At 42.2% G+C, this 21,795-nt stretch overlaps 1 protein-coding gene across 6 annotated transcripts in view; it reads left to right on the plus strand.

Annotated features, from left to right (window-relative positions):
• Positions 1–4,208: 4,208 nt before the first annotated feature.
• Positions 4,209–21,795, plus strand: part of LOC129179374 (zinc finger protein 135-like) — a 38,959-nt gene continuing 21,372 nt past the window's right edge. For 2 of the 6 annotated variants that reach the window (XM_054772561.1, XM_054772562.1), the window contains exons 1-3: positions 4,217–4,693; positions 7,257–7,424; positions 9,712–10,410. In XM_054772561.1, coding sequence (XP_054628536.1) covers positions 4,567–4,693; positions 7,257–7,424; positions 9,712–10,410 — 994 coding nt within the window. In that variant the 5' untranslated portion in view covers positions 4,217–4,566. The other 4 variants (XR_008569954.1, XM_054772563.1, XM_054772564.1 and 1 more) reach the window with 4 other exon arrangements.

Consider the following 21,795-nt stretch of genomic DNA (forward strand, 5'->3'; position numbering starts at 1 on the left):
ATGTACCATAACATAATTAACTTGAGTCTATTAACTGACTCACAGCTCTTACTGTATGGCAGCTACAAGGAAGATTTAAATTAAATAATTACTGAATAATTACTCAACTTTGCATAAGTGATCAATGAATGTGCAAACATTTAAACTTTGAACTAGGAAGGAGAGGTTATCAGCACATCACTTCCATAGGTGTCTTTACCGCACCCAATACTAAATATTCAGTCTATCAGGAGGCTTCCCAACTCTACCTCTCCAGGTTGCGTAATGTCCAGAAGAACTGCACTGGCTGGTGACCTCTTGACCCTTGGGCCGTGGCAGTTCAGATGAAACCGGAACAGGGTTCTGCAGCTCCTTGTCTGCTGGCACATCAGCATACTCAGTCCGGTCTTCATCACAAATCCTGTGTCGGTGTAAGTTGGCGGCTGCCGTGCTGAAGCAAAGATGTTGGATGTTGCGACGATAGTTCTTCCCTCCACCGTTGACGATGTAGGACCGAGGGGTACAATGGGTTCTGACGACAACTGCTGGGGACCACTCACTGCATCCACGATGTGGCTGCATTCGCACTTCATCACCAGGTTGGAGAGTGACTCGGGGTTTGGCTGCTCTTTTGACGTCGTGGTAGAACTTCTGTCTGTCTTTGGTCCGGTCCAATATGCTTTTGACTGAGTGGGGTCATAAGGCCTTCGGTATGAGCAACAAACGTGCAGCCGGTAATTTGTTGCGTGGCCTTCTTCCCAGAAGCAGCTGGGCTGGTGAGGGGCCTACTGCTTCCAATGGAGTAGTCCTGTAGTCCAACAGGGCAAGGTATTTGTCCGATGCTTTACTCCACAGCCTCTTCACCGTCTGGACTGCTCGCTTCGCTTCACCATTAGAGTGAGGTGTGTGTGGTGACGATGTTTTATGTGCGATGCCGTAACACTGGCAGAACTCTTTGAATTCCGCTGAGGAGTATTGCGGGCCGTTGTCTGTTCGAAGAGTGGCGGGAATGCCGTGCCTGCTGAACTGCGCCTTCGGGGTGTCTGTAGTCGTGCGGCTTGGCTGATCTTTGAGCTCATCTACTTCAATGTATATCGAAAAGTAGTCCACCACTAGAATGTACTGCTTGCCCTGAAACTCAAACAGGTCTGACGCAACTTCCTCAAATGGGAGATCTGGTGTTTCTGTCGGCTTGCGTGGGTGTCTTGGTAGCTTATTTTGAAAATCAGCACACTTGCTGCAGTTCCTGATCATCTCTTCAATTTGTGTGCTCATACCTGGCCAGTATAACACTTCTCGGGCTCTCTGTTTGCTCTTCACCATCTCTAGATGAGACTTATGTACCAGCTTGAGCATGTGATCTTGCATGGTGGGGGGCACGACTATGCGGAGTCCCTTGGAGATGATTCCATCGCTCACCACTAGTTGGCTACGTGAGTCACAGTATGGCTGTCCTGGACTGGGCACTTCACGCCTGTGATCTGGCCAACCGCGCTCGATTACTTGGCGAAGACAGTCTAGCTCCTCCCTCGTGCACTTCTGCAGCTCTGCGCACTTCTGGTTGCTGACTGCAATGAATCTGTGCACGGACAGTCCCTCCATTTCTGGTGAGCTCTCTGGAAGCTGCGCTCTGGACAGTGTATCTGGGAGTTCCATATGTTTTCCTTTCCTGTACCTGTTAGATCATACCACTGTAGACGCAAACGCATCCTCTGGATACGCATGGGGGTCGCCAGAAGCGGTTTCTTGGAGATGTCTTCAAGTGGCTTCTGGTCGTTGTGAACTGTGACATGTGTACCAGATATGTAGGTGTGGAATTTGATACAAACATGAACAATACTGAGCATTTCCTTTTCAATTTGCGCATAGCGCATTTCAGCATCAGTCAGTGATCTTGAGGAGTACGCTACATGTTGGCCTTCCTGCGTTACAGAATATTTCCCCAGGTTTGCCAGGGTTTAAATATTGGTGGTGCGTGCAGAGTTCCTTTAAGGTGTTGAAGGCCTGCTGTTGTTCTGGATTCCATGCAAACTCCACATCACTTTTTAGAAGCTGCCGCAAAGGTGCATCCACTTGACTCATGTTTGGAATGAATTTTGACAGGTAGGTCACAAATCCAAGGAAGCAACTAACACCATCCTTGCCTGACGGGGGTGACATGTGGCGCACAGCTTCCACTTTTCCGGGGTCTGGCTTTAAGCCGTCTGCTGTTATTAGGTGCCCTACATACTGTATGGCACTGAAGCTTGTCTGACATGACACTTGTTGAAGTTGCGCTTCACATTGTAGCTCGTAGCTTTCTCAACCACTTTGTGCAGGATAGCATCATGTTCTTCTACAATTGGGGCCGCAATGAGTATGTCATGCATCACACTGATGTCATCCATGATGTGCCGGAATATTTCTGGTGCACACTTTAGGCCAAAAGGTAGCCTCAGCCATCTGTATCGCCCATTTGGAGTGTTGAATGTCGTGAGGTAAGATGATGCTTCATCCAGCATGATCTGTAGAAAACCTGACTTTGCATCCAGTACAGTGAAGCTTTTGGCACCAGGGATCATACAGATGACTTCTTCTATGGTGCGCATGGGTGGTGTTCTCTTTTATAGCTTTATTCAGGTCGCTTGGATCAATGCAGATTCTTATTTTGCCATTGCACACTGCAGCAACCATGGAACTCACCCATTGTGTCGGACACTCAACTTTCGTGATGGAACCGTTTGGTTTGGTTTAGTTTATTTGAACATGAAGGTTCCAATGGAATACATCTCATGAATCATTCTTTCACAGTTCCACATGTCCAAAAGGAGTAGGAAGAAGCAAAGCTTATTTAATCCTACCCCCCATCCATTCTACATCTAGTACAACACCTGTTGTTCACTTCCTGCATTCCATGTCATATTTTCTATGATAATCAGAATAATAATACATAAGAAATAACAGTAAGAAGACAAAAAAGTGTGTGTATATATATATATATATATAATAAATATAAATAAAATAGCAAAACTTAAAAAAAAAAAACGAACCTGACAGAACAATCATTGTTCAATCACCAAACAATCAACAATCACCGTCGTTCTCCATTTCCTTTAACTTGTCTATTATCTGCTCTCTTACTGCCTCTGGCTGTCGGCGGACAGGATGGACCACGCCCTCGGCATCTGGATCAATTTTTATTGTGTAGGTGCCTGGAAGGGTTCCGGTGGTGCGAGTTAGCTCTGGAAACTCACTCAGGCCAGCTGGAACAACATGAGAGGATGTGACACTGTTATTCTTGTTAGCCTTGGTTGGAGCAGCTTGTAGCTTGCCAGTTCGGACAATTAGCCCTAACTCTTCAGCCGTGGTACCACTTAGCACATTTCCTTGCACAATATCTACAATCTCATACTCCATTTACTTGACGTGATTTATGCTTTGTCGGCAGGTTAACTGCAGCAACAGGTTTAACCTTGTGGTTGGAGGAGTACTTTAGGAGTACTTTACTAGAGCGTTTTAACTCCCCTTGATGCTCAAGCCGCTCATACCCGTCCAAAGTCAGCGTGTTGCACCTGGCACCAGTGTATTCTGAACACGACTTCTTTTGACAATACATCCACTGCAGCTGTCCATTTATCACCTGGATCATCCTCAGTCTGCGTCACATTTATATTTAGTACTTCCTCCTCTTCATAGTGCTCTGGCTCAACACTCACTGCATTTATTACACGCTTCCGACATACGGTCATCCAGTGTTTTGGCTTGTGGCAGTAAGAACACATCGAGCCTTTCGCAGGACGTTTTCCTTGGTTGCACCTGTGCACGGGGTCCTTTCCACAACTTGTGCAGGTTTTAGCATGCTTGACTGGCACTTGTGTTTGCTGCGTGGTGTGGCCGTTTCTTTTGCTGTGCATTGTCTTGGTGGGAAAAAAAGTGCTTTGGCTTTGTTGACACAATTGACACATGTGTGTCCTCCTCCCTGACAATCGTCATCTTGTTTTGGGAGAGCTCACACTGTTGAGCAATTTCAATGGCTTTAAGCAGCGTTAAGTCTTCTCCTTTATGAAGCAGTCTCTCTTGCACACGCTTCTCTTTCACTCCCATGTCATCAGGGTCTAGGTATTCACAGTCCATTAGAATAAGTTTCACTTGTCGAACTGTGAAGACGCCATTACTTTCTCTGCTTCTTTTTTGTTGTTCGGTCGTTTCTTAGACTTCTGACACTATGTAAAATAATGTGACGGTACTGACAACACGACTTGCGCGAGTTCAGGTAGTAGCCATCTTTCTTTATTGCTTCATCGCGTGCGCTTGTTCAACATTACGCAACTGTACTGCGCACACTACGGCAGCTGAGAAGGGACATTACGGAATCACCACTTCCTGCACACAACACACAGTAAATTACAGTATCGACATCTCAGTATCCATCCGCATATCACCAGTGGCTTTCTGGAGATCCCGAGAGACGTTTCAACTTACGATAAAACTATTATATCGATTCACAGCAAATATAGCAACGAGTACCTCAGTCATCTGTTTTTCTAAGGCCCAAAAACGGAAGTTGAGTTTGCAGCATTGAAGTGCTATCTAAAGAGAACACTGAAAATGGTGAAGATGGACCACTGCTATGCTAAGATGGCGACGTCCAGTCAAAGAGAAGGTGGAAGAGAATCAGCGCCACAAACTCCCAGCACATCATCAACGGAGAAAAAGCCCCGAGCTGCAGATAACGGTGAGGCAGTTGAAGTTTATAACAACTCTGAAAATAGAGATTATTTGAGTTGGAAGTTAGCCGACCATACTGAGCAAGTTAAACAAAGAGCCGCCATGATTGTTAGCTTGACGGAGGCAGCGGCGTTCAAGTCAGAGTAGAACCAGAACATTCACAACAAACATCTTTAGTCCATATACAACATTTTAGATGTCTTAGGCATGGAATTCAGCAATCAAAAGGAATTTAATTTTTTTCCCCTTGTGCCTCTGATGAGCACTACAACCACAAGAACTAAAGCAGATGTCATTTAAACACACATTAAAACAGGGAAACTCGAAAGAGCTGTAGAAAGTCATATTATCCGTTAGACCGACGCCTTCTGCAAGGACAGCTACACAGCTAATAGCATCTAGCTTCGTCTTCTTTTACACACAAAGCCATTCAATGACCACGAGCGCCCTCTAGTGTTGCATTTTTTTTACAGAACAACCTAGATTAACAGTAAACGTAATTCACAGCAAAGAAGTTTGCTTCATTCTCATTTGCACTTTGTCGGCCTGTCACATAAACACGTTCTGCTGGACCATAATTCTCCTACAAATTATTGCCGATAAATGATCTTCTTCTTTCTTCTTTTCCTTTGGGCTTTTCCCTTCAGGGGTCGCCACAGCGAATCAATTGCCTCCATCTAACCCTGTCTTCTGCATCCTCCTCTCTCACACCAACTACCTTCATGTCCTCTTTCACTACATCCATAAACCTCCTCTTTGGTCTTCCTCTAGGCCTCCTGCCCGGCAGTTCCAAACTCAGCATCCTCCTACCTATATATTCCCTATCTCTTCTCTGGACATGTCCAAACCATCTCAGTCTGGCCTCTCTGACTTTATCTCCAAAACCTCTAACATGTGCTGTCCCTCTGATGTACTCATTCCTGATCCTCAAAAGCTCACTTCTGCCCTTAGTCTAGCTTCAACTACTCTTTCCCATAACTTCATTGTATGGCTCATCAGCTTTATTCCTCTGTAGCTGCCACAGCTCTGCACATCTCCCTTGTTCTTCAAAATGGGCACCAGCACGCTTCTCCTCCATTCCTCAGGCATGTTTTCATCATCTAAGATCCTGTTGAACAACCCAGTCAGAAACTCTACTGCCACCTCTCCTAGACACTTCCAAACCTCTACAGGTATATCATCAGGACCAACAGCCTTTCCACTCTTCATCCTCTTCAATGCCCTCCTCACTTCATCCTGAATAATCTTTGCTACTTCCTGGTCCACAAAAGTCACCTCTTCTAGTCTTTGTTCTCTCTCATTTTCCACGTTCATCAGCTCTTCAAAGTATTCTTTCCATCTTCCCATCACACTACTGTCACTTGTCAATAGACTTCCATCACTATCCTTAATCACCCTAACCTGCTGCACGTCCTTCCCTTCTCTGTCTCTCTGTCTTGCCAACCTGTATAGATCAGTCTCTCCCTCCTTACTATCCAACCTAGCATACAAGTCATCATAAGCGCCTTGTTTGGCCTTTGCTACCTCTACTTTCACCTTACGCTGCATCTCCCTGTACTCCTGTCTACTCTCCTCAGTCCTCTCAGTGTCCCACTTTTTCTTAGCTAACCTCTTTCTCTGTATACACTCCTGTACCTCCTCATTCCACCACCAAGTCTCCTTGTCTACTTTCCTTCCAGATGCCACACCAAGTACTCTCCTGCCTGTCTCCCTGATCACATTAGCTGTAGTTGTTCAGTCATCTGGAAGCACCTCCTGACCACTCAGAGCCTGTCTTAACTCCTTCCTAAAAGTCATGCAACACTCTTCCTTTTTCAGCTTCCACCATTTTGTCCTCTGCTCTGTCTTTGTCCTCTTCATCTTCCTCACCACCAGAGTCATCCTCCACACCACCATCCTATGCCGTTTGGCTACACTATCACCTACCACTACTTTACAGTCACTGATGTCCTTCAGATGACACCAGCTACACAAGATGTAGTCTACCTGTGTGGTCCTACCTCCACTCCTGTAGGTCACCCTATGTTCCTGCCTCTTCTGGAAGAAAGTATTCACTATAGCCATTTCCATCCTTTTTGCAAAGTCAACCACCATCTGTCCTTCTGCATTCCTCTCCTGGATACCAAACCTGCCCATGGCCTCCTCATCACCTCTGTTTCCTGCACCAACATGTCCATTGAAGTCTGCACCAATGACAACTCTCTCTCTTCTATTTATGCTCTGCATCACTTCATCCAGGTCCAACCAGAATTTCTCCTTCTCCTCCAGCTCACATCCTACCTGTGGAGCATACCCACTAACAACATTGACCATCACACCTTCGATTTCTAGCTTCAGACTCATCACTCTATCTAACAATCTTTTTACCTCCAGGACATTCCTAACAAACTCCTCCTTCAAGATAACTCCTACTCCGTTTCGCTTCCTATCTACACCATGATAGAACAACTTGAACCCTGCTCCTAAACTTCTAGCCTTGCTACCTTTCCACCTGGTCTCCTGGACACAAAGTATGTCTACTTTCCTTCTCTGCATCATGTCGACCAACTCTCTACCTTTTCCTGTCATAGCTCCAACATTCAACGTCCCGACTCTCAGTCCCATACTCTTGGTGTTCCTCTTCTCTCTCTTCCTACGGACACACTTTGCTCCTCTCCTTCTTCGACCAACAGTAGTCCAATTTAGTAGGTCGACAGCACCGATGGCGATGGTTGTTAACCCGGGCCTCGACCGATCCGGTATGGAAGTCATAGGTTTGATTCGCATGTTTTATTGCCGATAAATGATATTGTCAAGATTATTTTGAGGTCCGAGGTGTTATACTTTGGGAATTACTGAAAAACAAGTTCCACCGTTTTGTATTATCTATTTCATTGTCTTTGTCACAAACTTTTTCATGCCATAAAATGCGCAAACCAGCTGAAATTTACATCAGAAGAAAGTATTCACTCGTGTAGCACACGACACACATAGCTAGCAAGTAGTGCACCCGCTAACGTGTAGTGCGCCTCTACGCACAGTGACAAAGAGACTGAATGACTGACAGGAGGATTCAGTCACTCACTCAACTCTCTTGTCCTCCAGCCTTTTTGGTAGAGAGGAGGTAAACAAACACGCATGCACATGTCAATATATCGAGGCTGGCAAAATTATCGAGGAAGGGTTTTCATGTTGAACTGCGATGTTACAATACAAACAGTTGGTTGATGTTTTGAGATATTTGTTACAGTAAAACTGCACTTTTTTTGCAATTTTGCCCATCATCCACAGTCCTTATGTGAGACATGAATACACGTCCTCCTCTTATTAATGCACGTAATGGAACACACCTATTCTGCCAACAAACACTGCTGTTAAAAGGTACATTTGTGATAACATATAATACTTTGTGTTTTGCCGCACTTTGGTCCATTTAAGTTTTAACAGAACTTCCTTCCTGGGCGCATTGATTTGACATAGCAACATAAAAACAAACTACATCTAGCACTAAAAACGCAAAAAATACATAAATAAATAAAAACACAATATGTCACGTTAGCTTTTGGTAGTAGACTGATGGCTCGCTGTGAGCAATGTGTGGTGAAGCTAGTCGCTAGCCAGCTAGTAGCTAGCCGGTGTGGTGTGGCAAGGTGTCACTACGCCATTAATGTACTGTAGTTCTTTGGTGTTACAATGTCAATAACAATGATGACAATGATAAAAACAATGTCGCTGTAGCTTGGTAAATGGATTATTTTATTACATTACGTAAATGGAGCGTTGTTGGCAGTTTTTGGAGTTTTTTTCGGATGGCCTTATAGGCGGAATAGGTGCGTCCCATTACGTGCATTCGTAGCTCTTTTTGAAATCTGTTTTTATGTCATGTCTCATGTCTCACGTAAGGATTGTGGCTGATGGGCAAAATCTTTAAAAAAAAAAAGTGCTGTTTTCCTTTGAAGTTTATAAATTGAGAGACAAATATCTTAAATGGAAAAAAAAATTAATTAACATCAATTACCATCTAAACACACACACAAAAGTAAATAAAACAAAAATTGGTATTGTTAAGTACCGGTACCGATTCCCAGGTACCTGTTCAAATGTGAAAGGTACCCGTCCTTACTCCATTTGTGGCCCGTGCCACGTGGGAATGGAAAAAATTGAGTAAAAGGAAATATGTAATGAGAAAAGGCTAAGGTTGACACTAATAGCACAAAGCTTTGTATGTAAGAAAATATTAAAATTAAAGTGGCTCAAACCGGGGAGATGGGGGTTGGGTACATTAATCATTTGCCACGTTGCGCTTTGAAATTTGCAGCTTCACTATCGTGCTTTTAAAAAAATTTTATGAATCAATAAATCATGCTGTTTTATAGTTGAATACAACCTATTATTAGCAAAACATATGCATGTAAATTAAGCATTTTCAAGCATGAAAATACAAATATAAGAAGATGCAAAGATATGTAGTATTCTACACTGGCCACTAGGTGTCAGTAGTGTTACTGTAATGTTCGGTGAGACACACAAGCAGCAGACTAGATCGCCGGAACAACAGGCTTGGTTTGCATTATCTCATAACAGGCACAATAATCCATAATAAAAATCCCTAATGAAAACAAGTGTTACTGTTGCGGCCATAGCCCTGGCCCGCCTCAAACAGATGTTACGTTCTGTCCACCCGCCACTCAAATCCCAGAGGGGACACATTTACAGCAACACACACGACCATGAGTCTTATTTATGTCTTAAACGGCATATTTACACTTCATATCTCCACTTAATCGGGTAATAAGAATGTAAAGGTGACTATAGGGTTGTTATTTCATATCTAGAGTGCTCTAATGCTAAAAAAAAACATATTACAAGGTTGTAAACTGTTTTTCTATGTTCTAACTAAAAAAATTTACCATTTATAAATCAGGAATCCTACTTTGTGTGAATTCACTTGCGGGTCTGGAAGCAATAAATTGCGAAAAACAAGGGATTACTGTACTTATATTTCTTAAAGGTTGGCGGGTCTGAAAGTGCGTTTGTGTTCTGCAGACATCCAGAAACGCGCCACTCAGCTTCAGAGAGGGAGCTCCGCTTTGAAGCAGGGGTACTCCCAGCGTCCCCGCATTAAAGAGGAAGAGAAGGAACTCTGGAACACTCAGGATATGGGAGATCTTCTAAGGCCGGAAGAGACTGAAGACCATGAAGACAAACCACCCGAGTCATCATGTTGGTTGTGTCCTTCAGATGACCAGCAGCTGATTGGTCATCAAGAAGAACGTCCCACTCTGCTGCAGGGGGGGAGCTCCACTTTGAAGCGAGAAGATCCACAGCTCCCTCATGTTAAAGAGGAAGAGGAGGAACTCTGGATCACTCAGGAGGGAGAGTGTCTCCCAGGGCCAAAGTTGCCACTGATCGTTGTCTCTGTGAAGACTGAAGATCATGAAGACAAACCACTTGACTTCTCACAGCTTCATCACTGTCCAAGTGAGGAGAACAGAGAGGTGGAGCCTCCAAGCAGCAGATCACCACAACACATGACAACAGAAGCTGATGGAGACCACTGTGGAGGATCACAAGCAGACAAGCGCTTCGCTCCACTATCAGATAGTGATGACACAACATCACACTCTCCTGAAGATGAAGACGGGGACGACACCCAAGAATCTTTGAGCAGTGATACAGACTGTGAAGTTGATAGGAGGACTCACACTGACAACAAACACTCTGAATGCTCTCAAAAGAAGACAGGTAAAAAACATTTTACCTGCTCAGGTTGTGCTAAGAGCTTTTTATATAAGAGCGATTTGACTAGACACATGAGAAGGCACACGGGAGAAAAACCCTTTGGTTGCTCAGTTTGTGCTAAAAGCTTTATTTTTAAGAGCGATTTGACTCGACACATGATAACACACACAGGAGAAAAACCTTTTGTTTGCTCAGTTTGTACAAAAAGCTTTTCTCTTAAGGGCACTCTGACTCAACACATGCTGACACACACAGGAGAAAAACCCTTTACTTGCTCGGTTTGTGGGAAAAGCTTTATTTATCAGAGAGATGTGACTAAACACATGAGAACGCACACAGGAGAGAAACCTTTTAGTTGCTCAGTTTGTGGTAAGCTATTCTCTCAAAGGACAAGTGTGGTATCACACATGAGAACCCACACTGGAGAAAAACCTTTCTGTTGCTCAGTTTGTGGTCACAGATTCTCTCAGAGGACAAATTTGGTATCACACATGAGAATGCACACAGGACAAAAACCTTTTTCTTGTTCAATTTGTGGTGAAAGTTATTATTCCAGATCCAGTTTTACTTACCACATGCTGAAACACACAGGGGAAAAAGTCTTTAGTTGTCCTGTATGTGGTAAAAGGTTCCTTCAGAAAGAAGGGTTGCCAAGACACATGAGAACGCACACAGGAGAAAAACCCTTTAGTTGCTCAGTTTGTGGTAAACGATTCGCCAACAAATCAAGTATTAAGTCACACATGAAATCACACAAAGAAGAAAAACCTTTTAGAGGCTCAGTTTATAGTAAAAGTTATTCACATAAGAAAAGCTTGACAGTTCAAATGCACACACAGGATGGAGAATAAACACTTTCTTGTCCAGTTTGTGCTCAAAGATTGTCAGATCATAGAAGTGTGATGTCACACGTGAGAAGTCACAAAAAAGTGATGAGCTGCTTAGTGTATGATACCAGTCCCTCATGGGTTAGTGTGCCGCTTATAACAGCAGCAACACAACCTTCATAGGTTGTAGACAACATGGGGTTTTTCTTGTCATTCTTCTTTTGGACTACCTAAGTGTCCATCAATGATCATGAAATTGTGTTTGTGTCGAGTCGAGTAGATATAGTTGGGGGTTCTGTTGTGTAACAGAACAGTTTTGTAATGTGTGTAGGCATGAGTATGAGATTTTGACGGTATAATAACCTTGGGCAAAAATTTCACAGTATTATAATTCCAGGTCTAAACATGTCTTTATTGCAAAGAGGGAAAAAAATCAAGTCAAAACAGTCATTTTTAGGTCTGCAGCTATTGAATATTTTAGTAATTGAGTATTCTACTGATTTTTTTTTTTTATTAACCAGCATTTTCTCGCCCCTTCATTCTTCTCGTCTTCCCATCCGCTTCCTTTTTCGTCCTCTGCGTGGGTGACATAAGCGATTCGTCGAGGCAGAAAAAAATCCTTGATTATTTGCAGTCACAATTTCAACAATGTCTCTTGGAGACAAATAAAATATCTATCTACAGCAGTATAAATATTTTCTGAAAAAAAAAAAAAGCTAAATGCAATCAAGTGGCTCAAGAAGGTCTCCACAAAAAAACGCTTACTGTTACAATATTTCATAGTATGAATGTGCAGGTCGCACTTTTTCCACAAACTTTTGTTTCCGGGTGATGTGATTGCTGTTCTCAACTGAGATGTTACTAACTCGTTGTTGCTTGTTGTTCAGGGGAGAATAAATGGTTTATCCCACTTATCCTCGACTCCTGTGTCCTTCTGAATCGCATCTCCACATGATGAGCCTCGACGTGCGTAATATGTTGACTGACAACGGCGACAACTATGGATATCCTGGTCCACATTTTTTGGTTTCAGATCCATTTTTTTTTATAGTCTTGCCGATCCCATACCAATCTTTTAAAACATTTTTTTATTAATAATAATAAGCTTTTGTTACAAACATGAATTTGTGGGATTACACAGCATGATCAACAATGTTTTTCGGCTTTTGTAACAATCCTCTTTGAGTCAGGTCCCTCATCCAATAAAAGGTCAAATTGGACAAAATGGGCGTGCACAATACTTCTAGGGTAGGACTAACCATTTGACATGGTTATAGATCAATTTGCGTTGTGATTTAGAATAAGATTTTTTTTTTAACAAAATCTCTTCAGTTTTTTAGTTTTTTCAAGTTTTTTTTTCAGCTGTGATTCCAATCGCGTTACTAATGTAAGATATTTTAATTAGACAATTAGACAAATGTGACAACGAGCGCTTATTTGAAGGCCGGAATGTGTTGTGTGTGTGTTGAGAATGGCAATTGACGGTTGATACGCGCTGAGTGCAAGAATAAACGTGCCTCGTCTTTTTTTCACTCAAAACCTGCACGTCAGTGGGCATTGTAAAATGGTCCTTACATTAAAGCAAAAAAACACAACACTGTGAAAATATACTTATCCAGCTCAAGTCGCACACACAGCTGCACTAGCTAAATAAGCAAACCCCGCTAGCTTCCATTCACTGCTCCGTAACAGAGGAGTTTCTATGTTTTTTTGCCGCCGTTTCCACATGTTTAGTAGTGTTTGTGCTGTCCCTATTATCAACCAGCGGTTAGAGCAGCACTTCCAGTGAGAGGGAACTACCGCTGCAGCTACGGAGCCGAACATCCAACGTGAAATTAACTTTGCCACGGTACACCGCGGACATGTCTGCATGGTGGTGTTGTGTTTTCTTGTTGCGGGTGGCACGAGTCGAGTGGCAATAAGCTTTGAGGTGCATTACCGCACCTACCATGTTGGAGTGTGGCTCAGAGTTACAAACGTGATACGGCAACTGGATCAGCCCGATCTCGTGGCGAAAGCTGATATTTTCCAATCTTCACAAATACAACGGATCGGCAGCCGATCCCGATCCGATCTTCAGGATCGGCTCGGATCGGGATCGGCTAGCGACAGCAGCGCAGCTGTACCGGTGCTGCTCAATGCTAAAGAGGCAGCTAACCCACTTTTGGCAACAAACCCCAGGCTTGTGGTTTCAACACATCAAAGCCCAGTTCCTTCTATGAGGAGTAACACAGAGCGTGAAAAAGAATTTCCATGTAGTGGCCGCGTAGGATCTCTACTTTTTCTCATACCGCAGGGACGGTATGACGGGCAATCTTTCATACCGTGCTTTAACTTGAAACTGGCAACTGACCAGGGTTGTGAATGATGAACCGATATGACTGGATATCCGGTTTGGAAATCAAGAGATACGGCTGCATGGATAGCAGCCTCCTGGATCAATAAGAATCAACCATAAATCCTTAGATCAATCAATTGTAGAGACATGTACCGGGTATTGCAAGACTAGGACCGGTTGAGCCTGGCGCATGCTCCGTAGTTTACCATGACTGAAGACATGAATGGATGTAAATAATAGCAGTGCGCACATTATAGAGATCTAATTTATCTTAATTATTTTGTATTGTGTAAAACTAAGACTGGAACAAGCATCAAATTAAAATCACAAGATAAATACAGAGCCACCATCCACCAGTACGAGCCTGGAGTTTGTTTTGCAGAGAGAAGATTATACATCTCTGTTGGCTAGAATGAAATTAACTTGAGGCCGCGCACTAATCCAACAACGAATATGCACATTAACACGCAATAACGTAATTTTACTATGTGGGAATGCATAAAGGTATCAGCTTTTGTGACCAAATGTGAGCTGAAAGAAACGGGGGAAATACAGGTATAGTAGTCTGTGCAACATGGGAGTAAGCAATCTATAGTAAGGACCGTCTAACAAAGTGGAATATGTTGCTGCTCGCAACACACATAAACATGCAAAACTGTATATTATTTTTTAAATAAAATATTGGCCCATATTTCCAAAATTGATACAGTCAAACTTGTCTATAGCGGCCACTAGAGGGAGTCTGCAAAAGTGGCCGCTATAGACAGGTGGCCTCTATAGACAGGTTGGTGTCCAGTTTGAATGTTGACCAGTAGAGGAAAAAAAAGAAAAAAAGGGGGGAAAATAATGTTGACCAGTAGAGGGCACTGTGGGACTGTAGATAAAAGTTGTACAGCACTACTAGGCTTGTTATTATCCACCACCCACAGAACAAAGGTGTGCTAGTAATGTCTTACGCTTGTTTTTAATATTTTACTTTTTATACGGCAGAGTGTCATTACAGCTTTAGTTCATCAGGAAGTGACGGGAAGTGACGGTGGGCGTCCCGGTCAGGAGAGCTAAGCTCAGTGCAAGCTGTGAGTTTGGAGAGAGTTGGGAAGTGTGTTTATGTTGGCGTGGATGTAAAGTCCTGCAGTGTTCTCCACTGTTAATAAAGCGATTAAAGTGCATCGCCGACGTGAGTCTCTCCTTCCCCACAACAAGCGGCATTACAGTATTGACCAGTGCACATTGTCTCACACCAGGAAATAAATGGTGTCACTTGTTACAGGCATTGGCTGGACAGCTATGTAGTGGGGCTTGTTTAACCTTTGCCTTGTGGGCAAGCAGGAAGGAGAGACGATGCTGAGAGATGTGTGTGTGTTCTGAGCTGCTGTCTGGTGGTCGCGTTCAGTAAATAAAGTTGGCAGAAGCAACAGGAGAAATTTCCTTCTTTGCTTCGCAGCTGAATAACACTGACAAGTTAACAGACTAGTAGCGATGGAAAAGAAGACGGCTTTTTTTGTGTCGAATACAGAAGATGAGGACTTTGATGGATTTGTGGATGAGGATTGATGAAAAATAATGTGAGTACATTCTAAAATACTTCAATTAAGTACAACCGAACTCAGTTTTGCTCCCGCTGCCGCATGCATGATAGCGTTTTTTTTTTTTTAATGTAGCGTCGCTGGGAGCACGTCCTGTTCCCAGCCTACTTTGCGGTAATGTTTTGGTGCAAATGCTCTTAAAGTTACATGTTTGACCAGGAAATAGCAAGCTCAAAAGAAGACGGCTTTTTTATGTGGAACAACTGACAGTTTGTGTGGATCTTGTGAATGATTGTGACTGAGCTAGGACTCAGTAATTAAAGTCTACACACGACGGCTTCATTGGTTGAAAAACGAAACTTTTTCGTGCATGAAGCTTCTACTTGAGTCGGTAATTTGGCCGCTATATGCGGTCAGATATTAACCCAGGGAGACAAAATGGGCGGCCGCTGGCCGCGTTGGACAGGTGACTGCTATACACAGGGTCTATAACATGTAAATTTGCTGGGGGGGGATTTTTCAGTGGCCGCTATAGGCAGGTGGCCGTTCTATAAAGGTGGCCGCTAAGACAGGTTTGACTGTACCTATTTACTGTACATAAAATTGGATGTGGTTATTTATAAATTATTGTTTTGTTTTTTTTAAAGTTGCACCTGAAAGTTTGCCCGGGGGGTTGGCCTTACAGCATGCTTGAGGCATGATGTGCTTTTTTTGTACATTTACACAAAATACTGTAAGAATGCCACTTTTTTTAGAATTGGCTTCTTTATCATGTAATATTAATGTCTACATCAACAATTGCATTATTTGTACACTGTATCGAATCATTCTGTTTTTAAAATATATTGTTTTTGAATCCTATCGTAACCCACGTATCTGCTGTAGATGCGTATTGAATGGACTATCACAAAGACGTTTACAACCTATAGCCGACCCATGCCTAATTGCATGACAATGGGATAGCTGGGATAGGCTCCGGCATACCCCCGACCCTAATTAGGATAAATGGCATAGAAGATGGATGGATATATGGATGGGGATGGATATGTGTTGTAGAAGCAATGTGATACCAACGTGGTATCGGTGTAATTAGACCAATTTACAGTAAATCGCAAAAGAAGGTCACCTTCATTTGTGCGCATCCCATGCCATGTCCACTTCAAATGGTATAAAAATTCATGTTCAGCTCGAGATAGTCACTTCTACCCGGTGTAGTGGGATACATGATTCTTCTTGCCAACATTTACATTATGTCTTTTTTCCTTTTTATGAAAACAAATGACTGTTGTTTTCGCACCAAACACCAATTTATTTCTCACAGTATTGAGACAACAATCAGTGCAACAACTTCACCTGAGAAAATACGCAAGCTTCTTGCCGGGTCGAGACAAGCAAAGTTCCATTTCTCACACACAGGAAAAAAGGTGCCTTCCCAAAAGCACTTAAATATCCGGTGGCAGGATGATGTGGTCTTCAAAATAAATCAGTGAAAAAAACAAGGGCCCTTTGCACAAAACTAGGATAATGGATTAAACAAGGATATCATGGGCCCGGTTTTTCACAAGGTTCAATCCCGATAAAATGTATCCGGATTTAGTAATCCTTTTTTTTTTGCTATCCACGATCACGTAATCCATCTTGAGCCGGTTTTTAAAGCGACATCGGATTGGATCAATCTGATCCGGATAGAAACTTTTCAGGATCACCAAATGTGGACGAGCAGCGCTCAAATAGGATTGGAAATCACAATGTAGAACTACTGATATGTAAAGAACAACAAGTAGAATAGCGGTGTCGGGTCAATACAACTTATTTTTATTTGAAACGAAAACACACACAAAAAAAACACCCTCCTCCAGCAGTCCGCTCATCTGAGACCCACAACAAATAAATAAAATGCCATTCCCATTACTTTGTTATTCTCTTTTATCATTGCACGCATCTCTTACAAATACTCTAAAAACTAAACTAAACTACTTTTAATTGTGATGAATACATGAATTTGTGACAGAAATAAATATATTATTTGTGCTCAATATTGACAGCTGTTTGGGGGGTTATTTTATGAGGCCAAAGTCGTACTGGCTGAATAGGTTATAGCCTCCCTAATCACTGTAGCCTGACAGATGAACCTTATGAATACGTAGGATATCTTGTAGGCTTTACTGCATGATCCAATTATAGTATTATTTGATACAATTTTAAAGTTTCATTACATTTGAAATCCACGCTGAATCCACCCTTCTGATGGGATCTGTTTAATCCAGATTTTTTGGATCAAAGTGATCCCAATCCTACTAAAAAGTTATGAAAAACCCAAACTGGAGGATCGATCCGGATCAAAACCAAGATTGGATTACGTGATCTAATCTGATTACATAATCTGTTTTTGATTGGATCCAATCTGTTATCCAAAATCAGAGTGGATTAGTTATGAAAAATCGGGTCTTGGTTATCCTGGCTCAACTTATCCGTGATCCGGTTGCACAAAAGTGGAATAGTGGAAAGTGGGATATGTTCTGACATAAATTACCATGGAGATTTATTCTGTGGTGTTAGCCTGCTCCAGACCAGGCTAAGGTCAAGGATCCATTTCATCTCATCCCTTATGTCAATCAGTAGTCACCATAAATGGAAACCAATGATGAATCCACTGCCCACTACACATTGTTATCACATTCAAATACACCCACTGTCATTATTTCAACATGTGTCATCATTCATTTTACATAAAGGGTTTTAGATACTGTTGCAATCATTAGATCATTTATTACACGTGTCAGTGGAGGGCCGAGACACTGCAGGTTTTCTCTCCAACCAGTTTCTCCAGCAGGTGATTTCATTGATGAGTGTTAAAATCGCCTGCTTTAGTGACCGCCTGGAAAGAAATCCTGCAGTGTCTCGGCCCTCAATGGCACAAGTTTGACACCCCTGATCTGAATCCTACTTTTGTGCAACCGGCCCCAAGTGTCATTACGCGTCCACGCCGAGCATAAAAGAACGTAAACAGTTAAGCGTCCGTAGCTGCCTTGCTAAGGGCCTGGTGAAAAAGTAAGAAAAATAATATAAACGTATAAATAAGGAATTTACAGCACATATATTATTGCAAGCAAATAAAACATGTAGAACACATATTCATTTATTGTTGGGAATATAATAATGAAAACGAGCACATGAAGAAGTTCAGTTTAGTTTAGTTTATTAACAGTGTGCAGTTTCATTAAAAAGATGTCTGCACCAGATTTAGCTCAGAGCTCATTTCCATCTGCAGTCCTCACATCATAAAATACAATACAAAAATACAATAAAGTGCAATACAAATACAAGAGAGTACATATAAATACCAGGTACAAAAATGCAATAAAGTGAAATACAAGAAACCACATATAAATACAATCATTAAAAAGCTAGTGCAGGATAGAATCATAAAATATAAGCACTTCTGAAATAAACAATCTCAAAACAATTCTTTAAACCAACAGTTAAAGTGCGTGCATATTCATAAGTGTATACAGGTAGTAAACACCCCATATTTAGCAGCAAAGTCATGGAAACAAGTTGAACGCTGATGATAATAAACCTCTTTCATGACTTACTGTACATAAAGAGCAGCCACATACCTAACCGGTACTATTGTTTTAAGGTGAAGCTTTACAAATAGGGCTTTTGCCAACAGAAGGTACCCACGAGGGTAACGTCTGTTGGCCAACTACCGTCTGGTATTAGTGAGAGCAGGACTGACTGTCCAGGAGCCAGTTTTTAACGGCTCGAGAGAATGTTTGAAAGTCTGCCATGTCCTTTATATGACTCGGGAGTCTGTTCCACTCCTTCACCACTTTGTAGGAGAAGGCTGATTTGGAGAAGGCAGTTCTCCTTTTTGGGACGTCGCAGTCTCCCCTCGAAACAGACCTTAGCACTCGGCTGGTGAGCCGAGCGCGTGGCTGGACATAGGTCTGTAGAGGGGGCGGGGCAGCGTCATGCAAGATTTTATGAACCAGACGAATATTGGAGAAGCTGATCAAATTGTCAAAGCTAAGCAATTTGTATTTTTTAAGTATGTAACAATGATGGTACCTTTGGGGCTTTTTATCCAGAATTTTTAGGGCCCGATTATGCGAGGATCTGAGAGGTTTAAGAAGTGTCTGTTTGGCCTGAGACCATGAGGATATACAGTAAGAAATATGAGATATGATCATTGCGTTAAAATATGTTTTTGCAGCCTCCAAGGATAAAGAACTCCTAAATTGTTGAAAATTATACATAATCAATTGTAAAACATCAGACTTTTTTTATATGTTGTTTAAAATTAAGTGTAGAATCCAGGATGACCCCGAGGTATTTTACCTCCTCCACATTCCTGATCATATGGCCCGCCATAAAAATATTGGGGGGTATATTTTGAGTCTTTTTATTTGAAAAGTACATTGTTACCGTTTTATCAGTTTTTATTGTAAGACATGACTTAGCCAGCCAATCAGAGGCTTTTGTCATTACTGCTGGAAGTTTAGCTGCGACTGAAGATGCATCCTTACCATGCGCACACACCACCGTGTCATCAGCGTACATCACGACCCCCCCCTCATCTTTAAAGATGGAAGGCAGATCGTTGATGTATAAACTGAATAGCAACGGCCCCAGAATCGAACCTTGTGGCACTCCTGTAGTGCACGCTGTAAGCGGAGATGTTTTTTCATTAATTTTAACGCATTGGTTGCGATCCGATAATTATGAATGAATCCAACTCATAGTTTTGGGTGAAAGATGGAATTGATGTAGTTTCTCCAGTAGAACATCGTGATTAACAGTGCCAAATGCCCTTCGAAGATCTAAGAAAATGGCGCCTACCATCCCTCCCTTGTCTAAGCTGGATTTAATTTCCTCAATAAAATAACAGCATGCCGTGTGAGTGGAATGTTTTTTTCTAAAGCCAAATTGCGTGGCGTTCATCAGATTTAATCTGTTAAGACGTTCGATCAGTTGTTCAGCTACGGTTTTTTCTAAGACATCCTTAAATCTTTTTAAAAGATGCATATCCAGTCCCCATGAGTCTTTAGCCCTTGAATCTGAGAGTGATGACATTATATTACATTATAAGAAACATTATATAATGGTTTCTTCATTCACGGATTGAAGGTGCAACTCATTGTCTTGGGTTGAAACTGGTCTTGTCACAGGGAACCCAGCCGCTGCACATGTGGTTGGTGGTCCACATAGCTCTCTGATGGAGGTTACAAAGTAGTTGTTGAACATGTTTGCAATTGTTTGGCTGTCTTTGACAGTGGCTTCTGTCCCAGATGAGAGTCCATGGCTGCGGCTAGAATTGATGTCAAGTTCTATCGGTTAGTTTCCTGCTCGCTCCTTTCCAGATAAAGTGTCTATGCATTTCCAAATTAATTTACTGTTCCCTTTTGCTTGGGTAATTACTTCTAGGAAATAGTTTGCCTTTGCTTTTCTTAGTTGTCCTACCACCTTATTTCTGACACCGTTAAATAAAAGTCTGTCTGTTGTCAACTTTGTTTTTAGATACTTTTTTAAAGCAGCATCCCTTTGCTTTGTTAATTGCCGGAGTTGATCGCTAAACCAGGGAAGATTCATCCTTCTTGACCTTTGTTGCTGTGTTTTTGTAAATTTTGTTAAAATAATCTAGATAGTGTTTTTAAGAATTATACTTGCCTGCTCTGTGTCCTGGCCGCTAACTAATTCATTCTGAATAGCATTTTTAATTTCCCTGTCAACAAGCTCCATATCGCGCTTTGGAATGGAAGAAACAACAGTATTTCGTGCATTTTGATTTCTGTAACGGGCCTTAGAGAGTTTCCTTGTGACCAGTGATCTGTGATCTGATAGTCCCGTGATGAGATTATATGTTTTTGTGATGCGTTCCGATTTATTGGTGAAAAGCAGATCAATTAAGGTCTTTGAGGTTTTTGTTTTTGACTTCTAATATTAATATGACCTCCAAAGATCCCTTTTGGTTTTACCTTCGGCTCCCAGAGAACCTTTGCGTGGTTAACCGTCCGGAAAAGTTTAGGGTATCCAGGACTTGCTAATCCCGGGCCGGCTAATGATCGTAGAGGCTCCGTTGCTAACCCAGGGCCTGCTGATGCTAACCCAGGGGCTGCCGATGGTCGCGCAGGCTCCGGTGTCCGCTCCAGCACCAGAAATTGAAGAAGAAATTGGGTACAGAGTATATTAGTATGCTACTCAAGGATATCTTACACTTGTGGCGTAGAGCATATGACCTAACATAACATAATTTAAATAAAATAATTTTTAATGCTTTAACATCTCGAACCACACTACGCTTTACAAGGTGACTTATGCACCCGGGTATTGCTTGCCAACCGCCAATAAACAACAGAAGAAGTGGCTGAGTGGCTCAGGCTTTCCGGAGCTCCCGTTAGAAGTTTCAAATTTACAATAAAACTGTTATATGGATTCACAGCAAATAGAGCAACGAATTCCTCAAAGATTCGCTTTTTGTAAAACCTAGAGATGGGTGAAGCCTCATGAAGCCTCATGAAGTTTTGAGGCTTTCCTTCAAATTACGCGGAACAGATTTGGAGCTTTGGTGCTTCATTGAAAAGCAACATACAGCAACAAGAATGAAGTCAACGCAATCTATGTCAGTAAACGGAGTGAAACAGAGGTCGCACAAACAAACTCGCGAATGCTCTCATTACAAGCCAACATCGTT

The sequence above is a fragment of the Dunckerocampus dactyliophorus genome, chromosome 4 (assembly GCF_027744805.1).
Source record: "Dunckerocampus dactyliophorus isolate RoL2022-P2 chromosome 4, RoL_Ddac_1.1, whole genome shotgun sequence".
Classification (NCBI taxonomy): domain Eukaryota; kingdom Metazoa; phylum Chordata; class Actinopteri; order Syngnathiformes; family Syngnathidae; genus Dunckerocampus; species Dunckerocampus dactyliophorus.